The sequence below is a fragment of the Canis lupus genome, chromosome 7 (assembly GCF_048164855.1).
Source record: "Canis lupus baileyi chromosome 7, mCanLup2.hap1, whole genome shotgun sequence".
Classification (NCBI taxonomy): Eukaryota; Metazoa; Chordata; class Mammalia; order Carnivora; family Canidae; genus Canis; species Canis lupus.
The window spans coordinates 50,227,729-50,254,522 of record NC_132844.1 but is presented as its reverse complement, the minus strand read 5'-3'; the positions used below and the strand labels follow the sequence as shown (position 1 = coordinate 50,254,522).

Genomic DNA, 26,794 nt, shown 5'->3' with positions numbered 1-26,794 from the left:
TAGCATTAAAGTAGAACAGTTATTGCTCAAGTAAAGAAAACAGCCTCTTTAAGCAGGAATAGAAAGTTTTGTAGTAGTTGTTCTTATAATTATTCAAGAATATTTCATCAAGACCAGCATTATAAATGGAGAGAATAATGATGTGAGAAATGCGCAACACTTCACTCATCTTCTTTTTAAGTTAGGGACTGTAAAGTTCTGCTCAAATATAACAAAAGTGTCTGTTCTTCAAGCTATGTTATCAACAACATTTTTATTGATAATAGCAACTATCTAATGATCCTTACCATGTGCTTATAATGTGTATCATTCTTTATCGTGGCCCACGTAACAGCAACCTGATGCACGTCATCTAAATTTCTCTAACAATCCTAGGATAAGAGTTATTTACTTGATTTTATAGGTGAGAAATTTGAGACTCTTTTAAAAGGTTAATTTTCCTATCTGGAGTTCACCCAGCTAGAAAGTGGCTGATCCCAGATTTAAATAAATATGTAAGGACATAAGGAAACCTTGAAAACTGACTTAGGAAGAATGAGCACAAAAACAAATGGAAATTTTAGCATGGATAGCAAATGAGTTAAAGAGATAAAAATAGGGGAAAAAAAGAGAAGATAAGTAATAAAACGGGTTGAGTCAAAGTCTAGTTTCTAGATTCCTTATCTTGTTAGGGAAGTTTTCAAACCTTCATAAAAAAGAAAATAATACAATGAAAACCTCATACACCCACCACTCTTTTCAATAATTATCAACTTGTGGTCAATTTTGTTTCCTCCATATTCCCCAAGGTTGCAGAATTAAATTAAAGAAAATCGCATACCTCAGATCATTTCATCTATAATTGGTTCAATTTCATTCTCTAAAAAATAATAGATTTTTTAAAAACATGTATTATCAAACCTAAAAAAATCATTACTATTATTAAATATCTAACCAGTATTAAAATTTCCCTGTTTGTTATATAAATGTCTTTGATAGTTGAACATTGCTGGAGATTTCTCAGAAACGTGCTAAAATGTCAATGACAAGTTAACATTTTTTTATCCCAGTTGGTCTCTCAACATAGCAAACTTAATTTCCCCTTAACTTCTTACTGTATTCCTGAGAACAGCTCTTTTTCATTCCTATGCAAAGACAATCTGAGCTCTTACTGAACATACACCCAGAAGAACAGGTTAAATCCAACTATGAAGTGTATGGTAATTTCCTAGTTACCACCCTTTGTTTTCTTCCACCTTGTGGTTTTGACACTTTTGTGTAACCTAAGTCAAAAACAAACTCTTCCTCCTTTGCTCACCCCATCCCATTCTAACAACATTGAGATCTTATACCATCTATCTAATCACCTCTTTCCCATTTTATTGTTTTGGTGTCCACCCAACTTTTCCTGTATGCCTAAAAATGCTGACGTTTCAGTGGTTAAAAAGAAAAAAAAAAGGACAATGCATGGATGAGTGAGTGGGTGGATGGTAGGCAGGTTGGCAGATAGAAAAATCAAAGAATACATCTTTTTTAGTACATTATCACATTGTTTTGGCTTCCCTGAATACAAAAATGAAATACTATTGAATTTTAAGTTTTCTTATAATGGTGCTATAATTATCCATTTAACTTAGGTCTTTTATCCCTAATGATCCCAGACTAGCTGCTCTGTATTCCTCAAGCCATTGAGTTTTGTTAAAATATCCTTTGCAAATTTACCTCCACCCCTTCTTTTTATTTCTGCTACAACAATCAACTTTGGGATCATATGCATTTATGCTGCATTAAGATCAAAAACCCCTAACTCCTCTTCCTGCTGGTAGATATTCCAATTTCTAATTCATCCCATACATACCAACATATTCATTTTCTCAAGTATTGTTTTGATCACATCATTCTTTGAATATAAAGCTTTAAATGTTTCCCCATTGTGCCTTATGGAATCTGATTAGACTGGCATTCAAGGACGTCCTCCTGCAATCTGGGCCAAACTGACCATTCTATTCTTTCTAGCCTAATGGCTAACTCCTCCTCAGCAGATGAAGTCTCAGCAAAACTGGATCATTAGCTGTTCCCACTCTAGTGCTGCTGTGCTCTGAGCCTCCCTCATAATTCAGTTCATATTACCCAAACTCCTCCTCCTCTTCAGACACTATTCTATGATGTTCCTAAACACATCTGGATTTTCACTCTCTTTCTGATTGGAGTGCCCTTCACTCCTTTCTTCATGACGCCCATTATATTGCAGAAATTCACATATGAGGTATTTCAAGCCCATGGATGATTATGTTTCAGAATAAAAAGATCTCCCAGGAGTCTCAGGAAGGAAAGTTAAGTTTAGTCAACTTAACTAAGATCTACATTCTGGACCTTAGACTTAAAAGCCTCATCCATTACTTGAAAGTAAACTTATTTAAGCTAAGTTTTGAACACTGATATCTGACATCAGAATGCCATTTTCACAGTGCCTGTTGTATGGGCTCACTGTCCTCACAGATCTTAGTTATCTAACTGTCTCCAGTCTTCCTGTGGCAGTATGCACAGTTAAGCCCTGGTATACTTGAAGGCCACAAAATTAGAATAAGTGAAATTTGTTTCATGAGGTTTAAAATGTGTCTGGCTCAGATACTGTTACTAAACCAAGTCTACTTGGCCAATATTACAGAAAGAATAAGTGCCTTTGGTCATTCACCTGTCTCTCTGGACAGTACTTAAATGAACTGGGGCAGTATTTGTTTCTGTGACTTTGTTTCCACAATCATCCAACTGCTATATTCTTCTGTTGAAGTGTCTACTTTTGTTTATGTTGCTGTCATTCATCTGTATTCATTTAGCTCTAGTCATATTATGCAGACCTTGCTCTCTCTGCTAAGGGACTCTGTACCAGTGCTTTGATCCACTCTTCAGTGACTTTGAATTCGTAGAAAGTAGTCTCATTCCCTTATTTAACAAGATCTAAGGAGACACCTCACTCAGGCTCCAGGTACTGATGGCATACAATTCTTAGTTAGAAGGAATTTTTCCTTTACACTAGTTTGGTCATAATTTTATGATGGCAAGTATCACATTAATGTATACTTCTATAAATGAGTGTCTCATAAAACTCCTTGAATGCAGGCACCCTGTAGCCGCTGCATCCCAACAAAATTTAAGCACCTGATCTATTTCAGGTATACTTACCTTGGGAGCTGGGTAACAATGTAAATATATTTAAACTCTGTGGAGTTAATTATAGAAAGACCAAATAATTAACAGCACAATTAAATATGTTTTAATCTAAATAGAGGTTTGATCTAAAATTACAGTTTTTATAAGATTTTTAAAGAATTTAAGATTTAAAGATTTAAAAATGATTTTTAAGAATTTTCGACTCCTAATTATTTCTTTCCCAATGGCTTCCTCTTAAATTTAAAATATTGTTAAAGAATTATCATTTTAATGCCATGCTAATATTCATGATTAGTAAAAATTAAGAAGCCCCCAAAATTAAAAATATAACAACAATATACCCTTTGCCATAGTTTTACCTCTTTGGTCATAATTTTGCATAGTTTTGCTTGGTTTCAGTTAATGATTTAAAATAATAATTACTATAATCTCATTTTCCCATAATATTTTCTTTTAAACATAATCAGTGAAAATAACCAATTACACATACAATTTTAGTACAAAATTGAAAGGTTAATAGCAAGCTGTTAAATTAAGTAGAGAAATGTTTATTACTATCAATGAGTGGTTGTTGGTATCAAGTGAATGTTCTAGTCTAGTCAGGTGCCTTTTGTATCCATCCCAAGCCTCTCCAATACCCTGGGTAAAAATTATAGCCATAATCCAATTTATCTCAACTTTTATTCTGAACTTTGATCCCAAATCTCTTAATACATTTACATAGAATTAAACATAACAACATTTTAACCCTTCTTAAATATTGGCGTCAATATGGATATTCATTCTGGTGTTCTTTCAACTCTTCTGTATGTTTGACACTTTTGATAATAAATGATTTTTTTTTAAGCCACACATAAATATTACATTTTAACTCATTCCTAGTGAGGTAATACCTGTATTGCCATATACCTATATACCTTAAGTATTAGGGTAGTATATAGCATGTACTGTGTCTTTTAAAAATTATGAATGCTTCATAATTTTCTAGTAAAGTCTATTATAACATTTATTTATTTATTTATTTATTTATTTATTTATTTATTTATTTATTCATTTACTCATTTATTCATTTAAAGACTTTATTTATTCATGAGAGACACACAGAGGGAGGCAGAGACATTGGTTAAAGGAGAAGGAGGCTCTCTGCAGGACTCAGTCCCAGGACCCTGGGATCACACCCTGAGCTGAAGGCAGATGCTCACGCACTGAGCCAGCCAGACATCCCTATTATTACTTTTAAATAAATATATAAATTTAACTTTCTCATATTCTTACAAATGTTTCCAGTATTTGACTAAAATGTGACTGTTTCTTCCTTAGCAGCAGAATAAACTAGCATTTCTAGTGCTATGATGACAGAGCACAAATCTTTAAAGAGCATCCTTTTGACACACTGAGCTAGGGTTTGCACAAAGTCAGTGGGATTGTAACTGTTGCTGGTTGAACAGAATTGGCTTTGGTACTGCCTCCTCTCATCCAGGCTCTCAAAGTCACTCCTGGTGGAGCTCCTGCTCTGATCACAGACCCTAGGAAGTCCTGAGCTCTTTTTTCCCCACTGCTAACTACTCTGTCTAGATCCTCTAGCACCTCAGCTTTGGGGGCTCAGGCTAGCAGACCCTTGCCAGGCCAGACTTTAGGAATATCCACTTCGGGCGAAGTACTGAACTGTGAAATCAATGAAAAGAGTATGGCTCTTCTTTCAAGTTGTTTTCAGTTTTTTAGGCCTGCCCCCAATTCTTTCTTTCTTGATTTCTTGATTTCTGATTTCTTGAAGTATTAGAGTTAAAGCTATTTTAAAAAGCAAAGAAGAGCACCTGGGTGGCACAGTTGTTAAGTATCTGACTCTTGGTTTCCCCTCAGGTCGTGATCTTGGTTGGTGAGATCGAGCCCCACTTTTGGTTCTGTGCTGAGCAAGAAGTCTGCCTCAGATTCTCTTTCCCTCTCCCTCTGCCCCTCTCGATCACGCTTGCTCTCACTCTGTCTTTCTCAAATAAATACATCTTAAAAAAAAAAAAAAAAGCAAAGATCCTACTTGCACAGAGCTGATAAAAGGCTTTGCTTAAATTATAAAGATAAAAGCATAATTCATTTTTGTAGACGTCTTAGTCTGTTTAGGCTACTATAACAAAAATAACACAGACTGGATAACTTAAATATCAAACATTTATTTCTCATAGTTCTGGAGTCCAAGGTCAACATGCTGGCAGTTTCAGGGGTTTGGTGGGGACTCCCTTCCTGCTTTATAGACCGCCCTCTTCTCACTGTCCTGGCATGGTAGAAGGTACAAAGGAGGTCTCTGGGGCCTTTTTTATAAGGTCATTGTTCTATTCACAATTGCTCTACCATCATGACCTGGTTATGTCCCAAAGTCTCCACCTCCAAACACCATCACATAGAGGACACAAGCATTCAGTCCATAATAGTGGTATGTAAGTACTTTCAATTATATAACACAGTGTAAAAAGATGTAGGAAATAATTTATGCAGTTTCTCTTCTGAGTTGTCAGACATACATAACTAGTTCTACAAATTTATGTCACAGCCATATTAGAATCCAGACATTCCCCCGGGTTTTGGGTAATTGGGAGTAAATCAACAGTTCTTTAAACAGACTCTAAAGCTTGATAAAATGAAAGATCTTCTCTCATTTATTTAATGTATAACAAAAGTCAGTGACACTCAGAATGGTTTCAGTGGCTTCCTTAAGGTCTCTTGTGATAGACGAGGCAAATGACAATAGTGGTAACAGCTATTAGTACAGGTACTTAAATGTCTGTGAAATTAAGGTATTCATAATGTAAAACTATAACTTACTAAACAATAGTATAGTGCATACAATGTATTGTATATAACAGTTTACAAAAAATGAACACTTTTACTTTAGGCTGCAGAAGAAGGGCCAAAAGCACTTAATATCAGCCTCTCTTTTTTTCTGAAATCTGCTTAGCTCTTTGCTTTTGATAGGTTTTACAGACTCAAAATATATATTCCCTAAGTGATCATTGCCTTTGATTTCTATTATTCAATCCGAAGTTTTCTAGCTATGTTGAATTTTATTAGAAATATAGTTATTATAGAACTCCATTAATTTATTTTTTAAAATTTGAACTCTTTATTAGCTTTTCTTCTGTCGGAAAAAATAAGTCCTCCTGTATCTATGCAGGCAATTACCAAGGAAGTCCGAACCCTTTCAAATGGTGCTTAGTATTTGGAAGCATAAAAGGTATAATATTCAATTTTTCAATTTTGAGGATGATAATGACAGTTCTGTGAATACAGAACATTAACCCAAGGTATACTTACATTTCATGAAGTATCTAGGTCATATAAAAGCATATTGCTAATGGCTTTCTTTCCTAATGGATTACAATGAGAAAAATAAGAGCTCAAAATTAAAATTCTGAAGATTGTGAAGCATTTTTCGAAGGCAATACAGGTATTGAATATTAACATTGTGATAAACATTTTCTATCAACTCCGTCTTCAATTTTCAGTTCTTTTCATTTTATCACTGGTTTCTACCTCACCTTTTTTTCTTTTTTTGTATTTTAGTGCATTTATAAATACTAACATTATAATGAGAATAATGGGGCTTCATAATCTTTAGTATCACTCAGTGGAATTTAGGTACTTTCAATATGAAGATTGCTCTCAGACTCCTTTTCTCAGGACACTATTCTGACCAGATATTTAATTTTCCAGGGTTTATATTGCATTCCAGATCAAATCTAAACATTTGTCAGATTCTCAAGATCTTTCATAACCTGTATAAATCCTAACTAAGTCCATTCCATATTCATAAGTAATGACATTTGTGTTTAACTTTAGGTTAATTCAATAAACATTTTTAAAAATATTACTATCATCTTCATTCGAATCTTTCCCTTTTTGTCTTTGCAATGCTGGTTCTCTAGCTTGGATGGCTAAAGTAATCTTTACTCATTATTTAAGGCTTATCCATGAAGCTCTGGTAGTCTGTTTCCTTCTGCTGTGTACCCAACCCCTAACAACCATGCATGTATAGAGCATTTTTTTCTTTCTCTAAATTATATTTACAGTATATTACTTAACAACTGATTATATAATCTCCTGAATGGCCTTAAATTGTGTCATGATTATGAACGTAGGAAAAATTCATTGTCAGTATTCATATTATTTTAATATAGTGTCTGGGTCACTTTGGGAAAAGTTGCTACTGTAAGATAAGTGAAAACCAGTGTCTTTGAGTCAGGTTCTCTGAAACTACTAAAAGATATGAGGTTTAACTCAGATTTTAAAAATGACCCAGGATATCTTTCTAGAATTTCCTAGGTCTCATGTTGCTGATGAATATATTTATTTGTTTACTTTTTTCAATTTACACAGTAAGAATAAAGCAGGAATTAATGAAGAAGCAAAATAAGAATTTAAACAGTATATAACATCATAATAGTTTAATGAATACCATTGAGTGTGACTGGTTTCTTTATTGACTTAGAAAATCAATTGATTTACCTTTTGAAAAGTCTTATGCTAATCAGGTATATAATTTTTCTTTCATTATTGATAGTCATTGTGGTCATTTCTACAACACAGTGTGATTTAGTTAACTACCTGGGAATGTAATACTTTCAGATCAGGTTGGCATACCTCATTAGTAATTATTATTCCTCTCCAGGAATATAACCCACCATAAAAATAAAAAGCTACATTCTATTTTGCTTTTCTTGGCACAGCTGAAATTTTCTGTAGACTTTATGTAATTTTCCATCTCATGAGGATGCGGGAAATCAGAAGTTCTGATAAGCTACCTGGCTCAGTTGACATCAGATAAGCTTGTCAAAGATGTGTAATCTAGTCTCTTGGATCCTGATCCAGTGTATTATCTGTCATGCAAGAGAGACTGTAATTTGTTCTACATTTAGTATGCTAGAATCATCCATTGGCTGACTGACTCCAATTACCTTTTTGCAAACAGAAACCTTTATTTATCCTGGTAATATTTGTATATTGACTTTGTTTATTTCCAAAGTCTTAATTAATTTATTACATGAGACTCTAGCAAATAAAAGATAAATTCTTTAGATGTGCTGATTAATTTCTTAAACAATACCATGTTGTATAATAATGTTTCCTTATTTTTTAAAAAAATTCCTCCCTAGTTAAAAAAAAGCTGCTAGTTTCCTCCCTAGTTAAAAAAAAAAGTGTTAGGCTGCTCCAGACATATTTTTTTATTTTTTTATTTTTATTATTTTTTTATATTTTTAGAAGTTATTATGTAAAATAAGTTTATAATATGGACATTTTCTTTTCCTTACATGAGTATTCTACATCAACATACCACTTATTATTGCAGAAGGAATGCATTAATTAATAATTTTGATGTGATATGAAGATTTTTTCACAAATTTAGTTTTATAAAGAATATGCACAAAACATGAATGAGGTTATTATCACTTTTTTTTCCTTCTTCTGACACCTCATACCATTCATAAGTAACAAAAGGGTCATGTGAGGCTACTAGAATGATTGAAATTGTTCTTCCCAGAAAATAGCTGATTGAAGTATGTTTCATAGGTAGATTGAAGAATGTCGTCAACTTGTATAATTTGGATGTGGTCCAGTAATTTGTTATAACATCTCATTAGAGTAAATAGAAACAAGTTTACATATCATCCATGACTTTCTTCATCTTTTAACATATTCATGATATGTCCATTACATTTTCCTAGTTATTGTTGCCAGGTGTCTATTCCATCCTCGCTCATTTCCTGACAATTTTTGTTGCTTGGTCTCTATCACTCTTTGCAATGCTAATCCTTTCTTAGCTGTATGTTAAGAGATGCTTCTAAAATCCAATTCCTTGCTTCCCATGATCTTGTCCTACATATACCTCAGCTGTTGACTCCCAGTCATATCCTTGATAACAACATAACCTATAATTGCAAGTCCTATAGAACCTAATTCAGGTATCCCCCATCTGACTATCACTTCTCTATATATTTATGACTTACTCCCTTTGGTACCTGCTAACATCTAATATTCCTGTGTTTATTTATTTTTTAAACTTTGTGCTGTGGAAGTTTCCAAATTAGAGAGTAAGTATATAGAACCCTCATGTACCATCAGCCAGTTTCAACGATTATCAATTCATTGCCAATTTTGTTTCAACTACAGTGTGAAAAAAATACAAGGCAGTGTATCATTTCATCTGTAGCTATATTAATATGTTAATATGTATATTTAAAAGATAGGACTTTTATTACTATTATATTACTGTCAACATAAAAAAAATAATTTATTAATATTTGTTTTTTAACCCCCTCAAGACTTTACAAATTCATTGATTCCATTCCCATTTCACTGCATCTCATACCCATGATGTTTATTTTATATCCTATGACCAGTCACTTTAGCTCTTCCCATTACCTATGTCCTCAGTTCCCCTTCCTTCTCTCACTCCATTGTACTCTCATGGCTATAACTACATCCATGATTAGGTCAAAACTCTCTGCCTGCTCCATGACGACATCCATGCAGCTCAATAAAGTTGAAGAATAATTCACAACCACATTGACTGTTCTCATTTCATTTTTTTTATTTTTCTAAAGATTTTATTTATTCGTGAGAAACACACACACACAGAGAGAGAGAGAGAGAGAGAGAGAGAGGCAGAGACATAGGCAGAAGAAGAAGAAGCAGTCTCCCCTTGGGGAGCCTGATATGGTACTCGATCCCAGGATCCTGGGATCACAACCTGAGCCAAAGGCAGATGCTCAATCAATGAGCCACCCAGGCACCCCTTCTGTTCTCATTTTAAGTTTGTAATTTAGTGAATCCTTAATACTGCCCTGTAATTATACTGTATTTCTATAGTTTATTCTGTTTCCTACCATCCTAAATGATTACTAAATACCCCTTTTGTCATCTTTTAACATGTCTTCCATAATCTAGGGTCTTCTCAGTTGAAGTTTTGCTTCCCAGTTCATGGAAAAAATCGAAGCATTCACCAGAGAACTTGCACAGCATCACTACCACACCTGCCTTTCCACCAGCATCTGCACCCTTGGTCTTCTGTCTTGATATTATAGATGATCTTTTACTGGTCTTTATTCTCGTGCTCTAATTATTTTTTACACTAGCTTTTCTCTTTTATTGCCTAATAATACATTGCTTCAGAAATTCTTTTCTTCCTCATATCTCTTACATCATTCATTCACACTCATTCCATTAGCATACAGACATGCTGTTATTTCTCTCACCTTAAAACAGAAAAGTAAAACTCCTCTTGACCCAGCTTTACCCACAGCTACCTCTTCATTTCTCTGCTGCTTATTATAGCCAGCTTACTCAAAGAGTTGCACATACCTGCTTTCCAGTATCTGTCTTCCCATTCCCTTTTGAATCCCTTACAGTAGGGCTTTTGCTCTCACCACTCCACCAAAACTATAGTGTTCTTTGTTGGCACTTTCTCTTGTCCCAGGGCTGAATCCTTGGTTTCCTTTTCTATTTAAACTAGTCTCCCTTGGTTACTTGGATTTAATTGTTATCTCTGCACAACTGATACCCAATTGACATCTCTAGCCTAGACTTCTCTACCTAGCATTCCACTTGGCCCCTCGAACTTAACTAGCCATTATAATCTTCTACCTAAAATTTAGTGTAGCTGCATTCTTCCCCATCTCAGTAGGTGACAACTTTGTCCTTCAGGTGGGTGAGACTAAAAATTTTAGTCACCTTCTATTTCCCCTCTTTTCTTCTAACATCCTATTTTCTTTTTTTTTTTTTCTTTTAAGATTGTATTTATTTATTCATGAGACGGGGATGGGGGCAGAGACACAGGCAGAGGGAAAAACAGGCTCTATGCAGGGAGCCTGATGTAGGACTGGATCCCAGGACTCCAGGATCACGCCCTGGGCCAAAAGCAGGTGCTAAACAGCTGAGCCACCCAGGGATCCCCTAACATCCTATTTTCAATCCATTCAGAAATTCTTTGGCTCAAAGATATCCAGCATTTGGCCATTTGTCTTCATCATTGATGGTGATTAGGACCAGGACCATCCTCCTCCTAGCCACCATCACCCCTCACTTAAATTGCTCCGGTGATTCTTACTGGCCTCTCTGTTTCCACCCCGATTCCCCCCTTAGAATCAATACGGTAGCCAGAACAGTCCTTTCCAAACATAAATCAGATTGCATATTCCCTTAACTGAAGAGCTGCTTATAGCTTACAATCTTACTCAGATGGAAGGCTGAAGGCTTTATAATACCTTCAAGGCATTGTGATTTCATTTAATTTCTGCTGTCTCCTTGCTGTTTCTTGAATATACCAGGCAAATTCCTGATGTTCGGCCTTTGCACTGCTAGTACTCCCTGCCTAGAACACAGTTTCTCAGGATATCCATGTTGATAACTAACTCAGTTCCTTTTAATGTCTTTGCTCAAAGGACACTTTATCAAAGAGATCTATCTAGAAAGTCCCAAACCCTACCTTCTCAATTTCTTGGGGCTCATGATCCCCCTTATTCTTTTCTATTTTTTTTCCAAATAAACTTCTCATCGTATAGGGACACCTGGGTGGCTCATTTGCCCCGTCTACCTCTTGATTTTGGCTCAAGTCGTGATCTCAGGGTCATGAGATCAAGCCCTGTGTCAGTCTCCATGCTTGGCCAGGAGTCTGCTTATCCCTCTTCCCCTGCCCCTGGCCCTATTCATGCATACACCGACATGCACTCTCTCTTTCTGAAATAACTCTTTAAAAATATATATATAGCTTATTACTGAATTACTCTATTTATGGTTTCTTCCCTGACCTAAATGTAATCTTCACCAAGGGCAGGAATTTTGTGTTCTTGTCTAGCACATAGTAGGTGGTCAGTGAAATGATTTCCCCTTTCTTTAAGCTTTATTTTACTCCACTGCTTCTCAGAGCCAATAATGGTTTTGTTGCCAACAGTTAACTTGGACTCTCTCCATTTTAGGGATCTGTTCTTCAGGAAATTTCTGTGTCCATCTTCTTAATTTTACTGCCTTTTTGGCCATTTTCTTTCTTTTGTTTATTCTGCTTATTTTGCCTGCTAAGCTCATTTTAGGCACATGTATTTAATTTTCTAGTCTTCAAGCCGTATACCTTTTCTCAGCTTTGGCTGCTTCCTAGCTATATTTCTATTTCTATAAGATTTTTTTTTCTCATTCTCAGTACTGCAAGACATTTATTACTAACAACTAGTTTCAGAGAGCTTATTTTTCCCCTGAAATGTTTCCCACAAAAATTTGTAACACTGGTTTCCACCTTCAATCTTCCTGTCTTCTACTACTACCCTACTTGCATCCTTTTGACTGTGATTTGGGTTTGCCCTTTGTTCAGCATCCTACTGAAATGAAGATCCCCCATTTTTTAAAAAGATTTATTTATTTGTGAAAGACACACACAGAGAGAGAGAGAGGCAGAGACACAGGCAGAGTGAAGATCCCCTTTGACTTAAAGTCAGTATGAAATTACTTCTTCAAATGTGTATGTAGTCACTTGTTTATTTTCAGTATACCTTTGCATCTTTAGGAAACTGCAAACATATTGTGTATATATTTATAAATATTATGTATTTGATTATTTTCTTTTATCCAGTTATTATTGAAAACAAACAATTTCTAAACCTTTCCCTACTGGGTATCTAAAATTGTTTCATATTCTCATCTTTAATAGGTCATTGCTTTAGTGATGGATATATTTACAGATGTGGACATTTTCAAAGAAATAGTAGAGGCATCAACTCGAGGAATATCTATATACATTCTGCTTGATGAGTCCAACTTTAATCATTTCCTAAATATGACTGAAAAACAGGGCTGTCAAGTTCAACGACTCAGGGTAAGAATTCCATCTTTGTTTGTTTGTTCTTCAAATATTTTGTGTACCATTTTTTTTTAAAGATTTTATTTATTTATTCATGAGAGACACAGAAAAAGAGAGGCAGAGACATAGGCAGAGGGAGAAGCAGGCTTCCCACGAGGAGTCCGATGTGGGACTCAGTCCCGGGACACCAGGATCACACCCTGAGCCAAAGGCAGATGCTCAACCACTGAGCCACGCAGGTGTCCCTTTTGTGTACCAATTTTTATCTCAGTTGAATTTATGGCAAGGTAAGCTGTATTACACCAAAAATAAAAACATATACAAATATGCATTAGTATATTTAAGGTAGTATAATGCTTGATCACAGAAGGGTACCCTTGTACTTTTTGGAATGTGGCTGAAAACACACGTCTTCATGATGGTTTTATAAGGTGCTTTTCTTGACGATGGGGCACTTAAGCTTCTGAATTAACTTTGCTCAGTCATAATAAGTGCTTCAATTTCTCCATGCATAACCCTGAAACCACTGACTCAAGTGATTCTTTCACTCAGCAGATGTTGCTTATCACAATCGTTAGGCATAGTGTTTTCAGTTACATTTGACATTTAAAAGGAACATGGATTTTAATCGTAGTTATTGTGGAATCATTGCTACCTGTAACCTGAAAGGTTCTCTTACATGGGATCCCGGGTGATTTATGAAGTCATTCTGTGTAAAATATAAAATAATGGCTCCTCTTCATGTTATGTCAAAGTACATATTTTAAGTGACTTTTTCCTGAGTATTTCTTTTTTGGGTGATTTTTAAAAATTTGCTTTTGCCATTTTTTGTTGTTGCTGTTATGTGTTTTAAAACATTATTTCAATATACTCTTTTGGTACTAAGATTATACATTAACATGTATTTCACTTTCAAAATAACTCTTTTCAAGTTATAATTTTACTTTATATTTACATGTAATTCTAGAATATTCGAGTGCGGACAGTAAAAGGCCAAGATTATCTTTCCAAGACAGGAGCAAAATTTCATGGAAAATTGGAACAGAAATTTTTGTTAATTGACTGCCAGAAAGTTATGTATGGTTCCTACAGGTAAGATCATTATGTTTACCTCCAGCATTATCATTCATTTATAGAATTTATTAGTTTTAAATTTTAATATAATCTATTTACTTATTTCTTAGAAATAAAAGAAAAAAACCTTTGCATGGAAGCTTGGAGACTTGGGTTTTAGTTCTGGTTGTGCTTTAAAGAACATTAAGACATTGGGCAAGTCATATAACTTTCTTGGGCTCCAAGTTCTTCATCCCCAAATTTGGGGTTGGGGGGTGATTGTGACTAATATTTCAGGTTCCTTACAGTTCTGTAATGCTAGGAGTGATTTTGCTCCTTACAAAAACAGTCTTGGTATGGACTTAATAATAACAATTGCTCGTAAAAATAGAAGTACTTTATCACTTTGAGCAACTTGACATATGGATTGTCCTTATTTTAGTATTATTAAGAATCTGATGGTTATCATCATGTAGTCATTATATATAGGGCTACCCAAAAAAGCATTTTAGAGTCAGGCTATTTAAAATCCCATGGTAGATATTAGACAAGGTTACTTGGGTTACTATTTTCTGGCATATTTGAAGGCTACCACTGGTAGAATATCTATTCTGTTCCAGCTTGGCTCTTTTGCATTATGCCATCCCCCAATCCTTACTACTTATCTAGAGGGCAGCTGTTCTCATCTACATTTATAAATGATGAAACTGAAGTTCCAGAAGGTTAAGTGACTAGTCTAAAAACTCCACAGCTAAAGGTCAGAAGCAGTCCAGCCCTGGCAGCCCTGGCAGCCCAGTCCGAGCCCTGCTGTCTCCAGAGTACAAGGGCTACCCTAATAGTCTCTTGTAAATTCTGGGCATCAGTCCTGAATGGGATAAACAATAAGATTATATCAATAGGCAGATAAAAATACCAACAAGCACATGCAAACTACTAGGTCACCAGGGCAGCACAGACTCATTACTAAAGACTGTGGAAGGAGCCAGGAGAGCTGTGGGTATAAATAGGATGATGTCAAGGAAAACTTTTACCCTTTCTCTTAAGAATTTAAAAAGTCCACAAGAAGGAGATAACATGTTGAAGTGATTGGCCGTAGGCAAGTTACTCATCTTGGTTGCACTTACGTTTACTCCTCTGTAAAGTAATAATAATCCTAAAGCCTATCTCATGTCATTGGTGTAAGAATTAAAGGAGTAAATGCATCATAGCCCCTAAAGTCACCTATTATTTTAGGAATGTTTTAGTTGTTACTATCTGCTAACTTTCCCTTTAAGCTCAGGGACCTTTTTTGAAAGTGCCATTTGGAGTTCTAAAGGAAAACTTGTTAAGAACAGAAATTGCAACCAGTGCTTGAAATTAATGAATGCTTTTAAAGACTCATTATACATATATGTATTTCTTCAGACACACTTGGTTTTATAGGGTTTTTAATTGAAATTTTAATTAAAATTAGGAGTTAACTTATAGAATGGTATTTATTAATCTCATCATAATGGATGCTTTATTTTTATTATTTAACTTGACTTTTAAGATTACCATGAACAATAAATTTGCCTTAGCTTTGTTTTGCTACCACTAGGCATTAATAGGTTCTGTATGTTGAAATGACTATGCCTGAACTACTTTAAAGGGCTGTTGGGAAAAACAAACAGCAGCAACAAAACCTCTTTGTCTATGTATATCATAAGACAGAGGCAGAATTTAAGTTACTGTTTATAAAAGTGAATGTAGAATGCCTAGGACCACAGATGATAAAAATTCACCAAAATTCTTATGTACCAATTCTGCTTGCCTTATTATTACATGTTAATTGTAAATATACTTCTTTAAAAAATGATTATCTTTTTTTCCTAATTATTATGAACCTTTCGTATTAATAGTATTGTAACAGGATCTGATGTAACAGTCATGAACCAGTTTTTGTAGAAACTGATTAAAAGTTGACTTATTTTAGGGTAAAATTGTTTCCTTTTCCAATATTGCCATATCTTCCTCATACCCCAAATCAAAATGCCACCTTCTTTAATTCAAAATTCTTTGCCATAAAATGTCTTCATATTTTAAACTCCAAGCATTTCCAAAGAGGCCTGTTGTCTGCACTCACCATACTCCTACATTGTGTGGCAGTTCACTCATCATGATGACAGTTTTATCAGAAAAACACAAGTGTTTTGTCTTATCATGATACTAACATTGATAAGACAAAACACATAGACATTTTCAATCAATATGTACAAATCAAATTATAAATTGGATACCCAAAAAATTAAATAAATAAAAATAAATTGGATACCCTCATTTGATATTGTCATGTGAAAATCTGGAACATATTTAGTAAATATGGTCCACAAATTTGACTGAGAGAGAGCTTTATAAGCTTTTTTTTTTTCTTTTTAAATCTTATGGTTTCTATAAAAGCTACTTTAAACATAAGTTTCACTGAAGTTGTTGGCTTCCGAGTACCATCTCTAATCAGACTTGAAGACTATCTGACTTTTGATCTCAGCTCAAGCCTTGATCAATCTCTGTTCTCCATCCTGTATTCATTCCTGGATCCTCATCTCCAGATACAGTTATTTAATTCTCTCAGCTAGTTCTTCTGATAGTTACTACGTTCTCTTACATAATGTGATTATACTATGAATGTTCACTTTATCACTTTTAGATTTTATCTCTTGACTCTATAGTATGATAATTGAAGGGTTACATTTCCTATTCACCCATATCTACTTGCCCTCCTAGTTGCCATTCACCCAGTACAGTTTTATCACAATTATTTGTTCAAGGAGAAGTCTCAGTTCACATTATTGAAACTATGTCAGAATTGATCATTGATGAGCCATGGAGTCATTTATAATATGCTTCCTTTTTATATAATGAAGTTAATAATGACCATTTGGTTTTGGTTTTTTCATTGTCTTTGTTTCTTATTTATCTATTGCTATTTTTTTTTCCAGTTGATTCTACAGATTTCTTAGCACATGAACAACTTTTCCAAATGCTCATTTACTACCAGTAATCTGTCATGTCCCATCCAGACTAGCAGATCTTTAACTTGAAGCACTGCTGGGGTCCTGCAATTTCCCATACCCCTGGGTAGTTTGAGCCACAATTTCTTAAGTATCATTTAATCCCATTTTGCCTTCTTTTTTTTTTCAAGTCCTAGTTTTTCTCTTATGTTTGCTCAAGAACAATTTCCATCAGTATGGAATTTTAAAATTTATATTTTTATAAAAATGTTTTAAAAATATAATTTATAAATATAAATATAAAATGTATAATTTTAGGTGATTAATGGCTTAACCGGGGATGGGAACTCTAAATCGAATCATCTTTCCTCCAACTTTGAAAGACACTGCCTGGCAATCAAAATTACTGTTGTTTGAGAAGTCTCAAACAATTGTTATTCACATTCTTATGTAACTTTTTTTCTCTTTCTGGAAACTTCTAAGGTTTCTCTTCCATCCCCTGCTATTCTAAAATTTATTATGTTTCTAGGTGTAGGCTTTTTAAAAATGTATTGTTCTAGGCAATCCAAATCTATATTTCAATTCTGGGACATTTTCTTATTTATTCTTGGATCATTTCCTCTCTTCAGTTGTCTCTATTCTCTCTCTCTCTCTCTCTCTCTCAGGTTCTTACTAACTAGGTTTCTGCTCCCATTGTATTTTTTTTTTCTTCTGATTTTCTATTTGGGGCCGAGTGGCATTGTACTGCCTGGGGGATTTTCCTCAGTTGTTTATTCTAACACATCTATTACAACTTCTTTTTAAAATTTTGCTATCAAATATTTTGAATGTCTTCTACTTGTACCATTTTCAATGCATCCTGTTTGTGTTTTATAGATGCATCATTTTCTCTTTTTCTTTGAAGATATTAATTATAGTATTTCTGTGTCTCTGTTTTTATATGTATTCTTCTCTGTGCAATGTCTGTTTCCTCCAGGTGCCTGTTTCCTGTTTTGTTTTGGTCTCTGTTTTGCATCTAAGCTTTTAAGCTTTTATAAGCCATCTTCTAACTTTCTTCAGATGTCTGCTGATCTTATGCTGTGAATTTGTTAAAAAATGAGGGACTCTAATGCTTATTGGAAATTGCATGGGAAATATTTATCAACAGCTGAGTTTACAAGAGAGTGATTGGCTGGAGTCTTGACAGTTTTATTGAAAGTTGCCTGGATGTCAGTAAAATAGCTCTTTTATTTAGGGCTGTTCAGTGTTTCCGGAGAATAATTTCTACATTGAATATATACAGTTGGATGTCTTGCTGTTACCTAAAGTGATATCACAATATTGTTTTCTGATTTACCAAAGCAAGATAATTTCTCCAGTTGCAACATATATTTCAGTACCATTATCTTCTCAGTTTCCTGAGCTCAACACCTGAAAGCTGTTTATATTTCAGAATCTATACTTGTCCTTTATGACATGCCAATATTCTGGTTCTCCCTTCTTGTTACCAGCTCAATATTTTTATCCTTTATTCCAATTTATACACTGGTTTGGGCTCTTACCACCTTATTCCAATTATTTTACTCATCACAGTAAATTTGGTTGCTCATCCTTCAAGTCTATATTACAAATAGCTACTGGAAAAAAATCACCCCAAAACATCTTTTTATGATAATTTATCTGAATTTGGTTGGGGGGGGGATTCCTATGCAAACTCTGCTTTGCTTTCAAGACTTTCCCCACTCGTTCATTAGTCTCCTATATAACTTCATCAGCTAAATATGTTTTCTTTGTTCAACCAAAACATGGCCATTTTTATTTCCTTTTTATTCACATATGTTTCTTCTCCCCCCACAAACTGTTCCACACCTTTTTGTATTTGAACTTCTGGGTTGTCTGGTCTCTGTCAAAATACAGCTAACTTCTACTTGTCTCCAGGAATTTTCTCCTATGTCATAACTAACTATCATAACTAACTATTCATTCCTTTATTTGCTGTTTCTTATGAATTTTGTATTGATATTTTCAATGGGGTTGAAAATTCCTTTAGTGATTCACTTTGTATCATTTATTTTAAGTCAGCCTGGTGGCCCACACATCTGTACAAAAAGAGCACTTAGTGAATTATTCTTCTTCTACCATGTATTCAATAAGTACACTGTATAAAGCTCAGTATATCAGAATAATAAGGTTCTTAAGTTTTACACTATTATTTATGATATTTTGTGTATTTAAATTCATACTCTACATTCTTTTAGTATTTCATCTGCTTTTGTTATTGTGTCTCCTCTATAACGAGTAAGTTCCTTCATGGTAAAGAATGTCTCTGTCTCCTTTCTCCTTTATTAACTCCTATTATATCATGTATAGTATTTGGTACAGAGCATATTAGCAATTCCTTTTTTGGTTCAGTGACTCTGTAGGTTAGATTATCTAAATTTTTACAAATCAGGTTTGAAATTGTATATGAAATTTCATCTGTCCCCTCTAAACTATAGAAGTTTCATAACTTAAACTGTATAGTTTCACAACTATAAAGTAGTTACAAACTTTAATTTCCTAGAGATTATATTTTATATTAAAAGATTTTATTTGGCATTCTGACTGGCACGGCTTTTGAGGCTAAATTTACTAGTTCCCTGTCCACTGCGTGCAGCAAAGTAAGCATAAAGTGCCCTTTATGGACCGGGGCTACTGCCCACAGATCCTCTCTCTGTCCACAAGCCCTGGCATCCCAAAGTGCACTTACTGAGTAAGCCACAGAGATAAGATGAATGTATTACCAACGACCTAGCTTGCATTTTAACATGCTAGAACTATAAGGAATGATAGGATTGTGCTAGTATTTTGGAAACTGAGGCCCAAGCTTGTGTAGGTAGAGAACTCAATAAAAGCCAAGTCTCTCAACTTTTCCACTGATACCTTCTGCCAGGATATTAGATATGAAATACAATGTTTTCTATACCATAAAATCTTAGTAGGCAGAGATGCAGAATGCACAGCAGGCTTTTCTTTGGACTTCTAGAAAGTAATGTCAGAAATTATGGGTGGGTTCAAAGCCAGGACTTGAGTTGCTTTGTTATTTAGGATATGAAAATGGGAGTAGGGAAATAAAGGTACTACAAGAATTTAATGATTGAAGATGTTCTAAATAATGGTAGCCAGGGAAAATGAACAAAAATACTCTTCCTGTTGATGTTAAATGACACATTTTTCTTAGTGGAGGTATATATTGTCATTAATCTTCTGATAGAAAAATTGAAATTTTCCTATTTTGATTCTTTTTCAGCTACATGTGGTCATTTGAAAAAGCTCACCTCAGCATGGTTCAGATAATCACAGGACAACTTGTTGAGTCCTTTGATGAAGAATTTAGAACTCTCTATGCCAGATCCTGTGTCCCCAATTCATTTGCTCAGGAAGAATCAGCAAGGGTGAAACATGGCAAAACACTCTGGGAGAATGGCACCTACCAGCGTTCACTTTCTTCATTAGCTTCCGTTTCGAGCCAAAGAAACCTTTTTGGCAGACAAGACAAAATTCATAAGCTAGAATCTAGTTATTTCAAAAACAGAGGAATATATACTCTAAATGAACATGACAAATATAGCATAAGAAATCATGGATACAAGCCTCATTTTATTCCAAACTTTAATGGCCCAAATACAGTCCGTCAGTATCAATCCAGTCAGATAAATGAAAATTGGAAGAGGCATAGTTATGCTGGGGAACAGCCAGAAACAGCACCATACCTGCTGCTTAACAGGGTTCTGAATCGAAACATTAATCCTCCAGGTAATTGGAAAAAGCCTTCAGATAGTCTTAGTGTGGCCTCCTCATCACGAGGAGGCTATGCAAGCCACCGTAACACACCTGCCCAGAGTTTTGCTGATCGGCTTGCCCAGAGAAAAACAACAAATCTTGCAGAAAGGAACTCAAATGTGCGGAGATCTTTCAACGGGACGGATAATCATATTCGCTTTTTGCAGCAAAGAATGCCAACCCTTGAACATACCACAAAGTCATTCTTGCGTAACTGGAGAATTGAATCCTACTTAAATGATCATTCAGAAGCTGTACCTGATTCAAATGGATCGGCTCTAGGTGACCGGTTTGAGGGCTATGATAGTTCTGAAAATTTGAAAGCCAATGCCCATTACACTCATTCTCGGCTTCGTTCCTCTTTTGTGTTTAAACCAACATTACCTGAACAGGAAGAAGTTAACAGTTGTACAACTGGCTCCTCAAATTCAACAGTCATTGGTTCCCAGGGAAGTGACACACCTAAAGAGGTTCCGGACACCCCTACGAGTGTACAGCATACGACAGACAAACCTGTGCCAGAATCAGCCCCTAAGCTCCCATTGCAGTCAGAGGCACCAAAAATGCACACCTTGCAGGTTCCCGAAAACCACTCAGCAGTCTTAAATCAAACTACAAATGGCCATACAGACTCAAACAACTATTTATATACATCCTTGTGTGTAAATAAGCAGACAGAAAATCTGAAGAATCAACAAAATGAGAATCTGCTCAAAAGGCGAAGTTTCCCATTCTTTGATCACTCAAAAGCCAATTTAGATCACGGACATAGTAAGCATTATGTCTATAGTACACTTACCAGGAATCGAGTTAGACAACCAGAAAAACCCAAAGAGGATTTGTTGAAAAGTTCTAAAAGCATGCACAATGTGACCCAGAGCATAGAAGAGGACAGGGAGGTCATCAAGAGAGAACCTCCAAGTGGCCCTACTGCCAAGTCAATTTCCATTGCCGCTTTGCTTGATATGAATAAAGATGAACCTAGCAAAGAACTCACTTCAAAGAAGGAAGTTAAAGGTTCTCCAAGTTTCTTGAAAAAGGGATCTCAGAAGTTAAGGTCATTACTTAGCCTTACCCCAGAGAAGAAAGAAAATCTATCCAAAAATAAAGCACCTGCCTTTTATAGAATGTGTAGTAGTTCTGACACTTTAGTTTCTGAGTCTGAAGATAATCAAAAACCAAAAAAATCAGAACCAAAAATGGATTCATCTCCTAGAAGAAAGCGTTCTTCCTCATCAAATTCTCAAGGCAGTATTCACAAGAGTAAGGAAGATGTAACGGTTAGCTCACCTCAGGGGATGAATTCTCCACCCGATGAAAGTAGTAAAAGAATGCCTTCTCCAGGTCCAGTTGAAAACAAGTTCTTGGAAAGAGCAGGAGATGCCTCTGCCCCTAGATTTAACACTGAACAGATCCAATACCGAGATTCAAAGGAGATTAATACAGTTCTTGCTCCTGAAAGAAAACCAGCTTCTTCTCCAAGGCCTAAACCCAATGAGCTTCTAAGATCTCATTCAACCGACAGGCGCATTTACAGTCGCTTCGAGCCATTCTATAAGATCGAAAGTTCTATTCAGCCAGCAAGCAACGTACCAAATACTGGTGTGCACCGCCCAGAAATAAAATCCACAACTGTGGGCAATAGTTATGGCAGGTCCAGCCCGATGCTTAATTACAACACTGGTGTTTATCACTCATACCAGCCAAATGAAAACAAGTTCCGAGGATTTATGCAGAAGTTTGGAAACTTTATACACAAAAATAAATGAAATAGGATAATTTCAAATAGTTGTTAAAACATAAATGACTATAGCTATAAATATTTCTCCAAAGAATATTGTGGACAGTTTTTGTAACATGCCAATAGATTTTTGTAGGGAAGAGAGTTTGTGGTACGACATGTTTACCACTGTACTGATATACAGTGAAGTTGAAGTTGCTCTGTGTGATAAAGTTAGTTGTGCTTAATTACAATGTAAATGGAATGTCTCTATATACATGATTTTTAAATGGTAATGGCAAAAAATGTAATATTTTCTTCAGACTCAAGATATTCTTAAGTCTCAAATAGAAACTTTAGTGGAGAGACAATGTATGGATTTTAAGCATTTATTCTGAAGTCTTTCCTTTTAAAAAAGGATCATAGTACTATCAGTGGCCCTCTATAACATATCTTTGTGGGTTTTCATATCTCCAAATTATGAGAAAATAGGACAAAGCCTCTTTGGGTTTTAATTCCCTTTAAACTCTATAGAATAAGTTATGTTTTATTAATATTTCATTAATTTTCCTATGAAGCATATACAACTGGTCGGGCAGCAACAGTGCAGTTTAAACCATGTAGCTCAGCATATCTTTAATTTTGACTGAGGTGTTTGCAAAGGATCAGCCTCATGTAGTACATGGTAGAAATTTATTTTCCTAATTTTGTGAAAACCATACACGTTGTCCTTCTTTCTATTCTGGACCAAGGGAGCCCATACCTCACTCATCAGTGAGCTGCTGAACTTTCATAGTCATTCCTTCCCTGAAATTAGAGCAAGCAGCAGATAATTTAGGAAACCTGAGTTATACCTCTCTTTCTAAGATAAAAAAAAAAAAAAAGCTTTTAGAAATGTAAACTTCTATGTAATTTTTTATCTTAGATCAGTATGACAATGCTTAGGTGTTTTGCTTGCAAAAGTCCTTGCTCTTTTTCACGCTGGGCCAAATATACTGTGAGTGCATAGTGTTTGCATGAAAAGTACTGTGATGAACATGAGAAGTGCTATCTAGCCTAATTCTTTCATGACCATAGACAGTTGAAAGTTTTAAATCTCTCCATATCTTAACTTGATGATGATATTTAGATCATAAGATGCCCTTTTGACCTTCTTAGAGTAATTAAAGTCCCACATGCATTAAAGAGACTTTACCTTGGTTTTGCTTCATCCACAAAGGACAGAATTCAAGAAATAATGTGTCATTTGAGAGGTGTGAAGGGTTTCTATAACGCTTTAAATATATTATTTAACACCTTCTAAGTTATAATATGGGGCAGTATGTTGTTTCAAAAATTCAAGATTCAGTCAAATAATATCCATGTCATTAAATAAAACAAGAGCATTAAAATATCAATCATTAAGATACTTTTTCTGTAGTGGTTAAACACCATGATAACATGACAAGAGAAAACATAATAGTAGGGAAAAGAAAACCTAACATTTAGCTGAGCACATGTATAGACCAGGTCTTGAGCTAGAACCTATAGTTCCCACAGTTAATATCTGCTGTGCTGGTTGACCTGTGACAATGAAAAAGGGAAAGGAGCTACAGATTTAACTTGTATCTATGCTAGGGAAAGCAGCCCATTAGGTTAGAAAGCTAGGCAGGGAATGAAGCTCAGTGTTAAATATATAACCTTGTTAAATATTCACAATAGCCCTGTGAAGTCAGTAGCTCCTTTTTGCAAATGAGAAAACTAATCCTTTGAGAAGTTACATAACTTTCCAGGAGTCACACAGTTCTTCATTGGTAGAACTAGGTTTGAACACAAAATTGGTTTTAAATGCAAAGGCCTCTTTTTATTACTAAACAACACCATACTTTGCTGGCTCCTACTCCACTATGATTGAGGGAACTTCTGAATGTTCTCTCTCTTTTGCTCTATCTTTACAAATTGCAGAAATCTTGCAGTAACATAGCCACTTTATCACACTTTATAAACAAATCCAGAATATAAACTCAGTTTAACATCATTCATAAAAGAAGGTTTTAAAACTCCCATTATAACATAGGAATCCCCAACTACTACAACATGGGATTTTACTGTTTTGGAAAGCTACAGGTAACAGATTGAAAATTTTGCAGACTTTCTAATAAGTGAATAGCATACAAATAAAACTTTGAGAGAGAAAACTTATCTTTCATAGGAAAAGTAGTCACATCTACCAAAGTTTTGCATTAAAAAAAATAATAACCATGGGAATGTGCATTTGCCTATCATCCAGTAAGGAATTAAGTTGCATTGAAACAATCTGATTGTTAGTGGATTATTTTTTAGAATTCTAGAAATTGTATCATCTTCATATATTAGTATCAACTTTTAAAAAGCATTAGAATTGGAGTCCAGTGAATGAAAGAGAATTTTCCTTTTGCTCTTAGAACAATTCACTTTTTAAATTCTGGATCATGGTCCTTTACCCACTTGCCAAAGACAGAACCCACAGTTACCCAAACCAGATTGACTTTAATATTAACCATTCTTTGTCTGTTAGATGGGACATTTTTCAGGTGTAAGGGGATAATGGGCCGCTCTGAAAGTGGAAGTCCTAAGATGTAGAACAAGATAACTTTGAAGCTGAAATTACATAGACTAGTTTTAATCATTTTTAAATTACAAGCAAAAAGCCTGTTGCCTTTTTACAGCAACTGCTACCATTTCTGGAAGCAGACAGCTTTTAAATAGTTGCTGAATTGCTCCTCTCCCTAGTCGCATTGAGAAGTGCAGGATGCTTTGTTTCAGGATGCTGTGACAGGTAGCTTCAGCTTTTGTACAGATTTATTCTCTTCTGACTTTTGTCTTTATTTTCCTTTTATTTATTTATTTTTCACTTCAGAAACATCTGTATATCAGAATCTTTGTGTAGTAACTTTCCCAAGTTTCTGGGGCTGAGAAATTCCTCAGGGTGAAGGCTGAGCAAGCACATAACACTTCAAATAATTTACTCAAGAGTTTAAGTTTTAAACAGACTTCACAAATGTAATCATTTCAAGCAAAATACTTTTGTTTTCTCCCCATATTAATATTGGTGGAAAGATAATGACACTTAGGTGTACTTTCATATTAAAGGTTGGTAAGGCAGTTTTTACTCTCTACGTAATATATTAGTTTGTAAGCAGAAACTCAAGAAAGTAAGTATGAATTCAAATAGGTCTTGGCAGATACCTTTACAGTAGTTTTAAGTGCCTATATTCTGAACATGCTGGTATCTCTCTATTAGAATGATTGGGATTAGCCATAATTCTAATGTGGCATATTGAGTAATGGGTATATGTTGGCAGTCTACTTTTATGGAAGCAAGTATCTCGTTTAATCAAGATGACATCTAGTGTGATCCAGATAAGCAAGGAAGAAGTTGAACTCTGGCTACATTCAACATTAACTTTACTCAAGATTATCTAGTTATTCAACTATTATTCCAAAGATTTGTCATGAAAGACAAATATGACTCAATGTGACTATGGCTAAGGGAAATAAGTAAATCATTTATTTCACATTAACCATGTCTGATACTGTTTCTTAAAAAGTTTATTTTAATATTTAGTTTGGTTCTAGCATATTTAAAATGAAAAGGATGAAATTATAAACCAAAGAGTCATTTTTTTATATATCTAAATGTTATCAAAGAAATATTCTTCCAAAGTAGCTTGTTTTTAGATCTAATAAATGAATATTAAATAATTTTGTACAAACATCAATATATTGTAAGTCGTTTTTTATCTTCATACTCTGCATTTCTCCATTTAAATACATGCTTTTACTTACTTTTATATGATTTACATCATGCATATTTTTAATATTTATGAATTTTGAAATAAAGTCAAACACTTCGTTTTACTTTTGATTAGCAATTATATTTCATACAATATTTATCCATATTTGATAGCCAGTGACAGTATTCTTCCCTTAAACAACAATATCCTATACACATTGTCTTCATTATTACTTTAAATTAATTTAAATTAATTTACTTTAAATTCATTACTTTAAATTCATCAATTTAATTTTTAATAACTTGGGATGTTGAAAATTAGGACAATTTTGCTAAAAAAAAAGAAAAACCTGATAGCTGTCTTTTGTATAACTTTGTAGCATTTACTTTGAATAAAATATTCTAAAAATGCATCTGTAGTAGATCAGTTAGTGACATTAAACAACCTAAAGTTATTTAAAATTCAAAATATGTTTTTCCTAGAAAAAAAATCCCTTATCTCACACAGGATATAT

General features: G+C 34.6%; 1 protein-coding gene across 2 annotated transcripts in view; it reads left to right on the top strand.

Annotated features, from left to right (window-relative positions):
* The window catches only part of FAM83B (family with sequence similarity 83 member B), an 85,231-nt gene extending 58,966 nt beyond the window's left edge, over positions 1-26,265 (top strand). For both annotated transcript variants that reach the window (XM_072832555.1, XM_072832554.1), the window contains exons 3-5: positions 12,833-12,997; positions 13,950-14,074; positions 20,273-26,265. In XM_072832555.1, coding sequence (XP_072688656.1) covers positions 12,833-12,997; positions 13,950-14,074; positions 20,273-22,574 — 2,592 coding nt within the window. In that variant the 3' untranslated portion in view covers positions 22,575-26,265. The remainder of the gene's footprint in view (positions 1-12,832; positions 12,998-13,949; positions 14,075-20,272) is intronic.
* Positions 26,266-26,794: the final 529 nt, after the last annotated feature.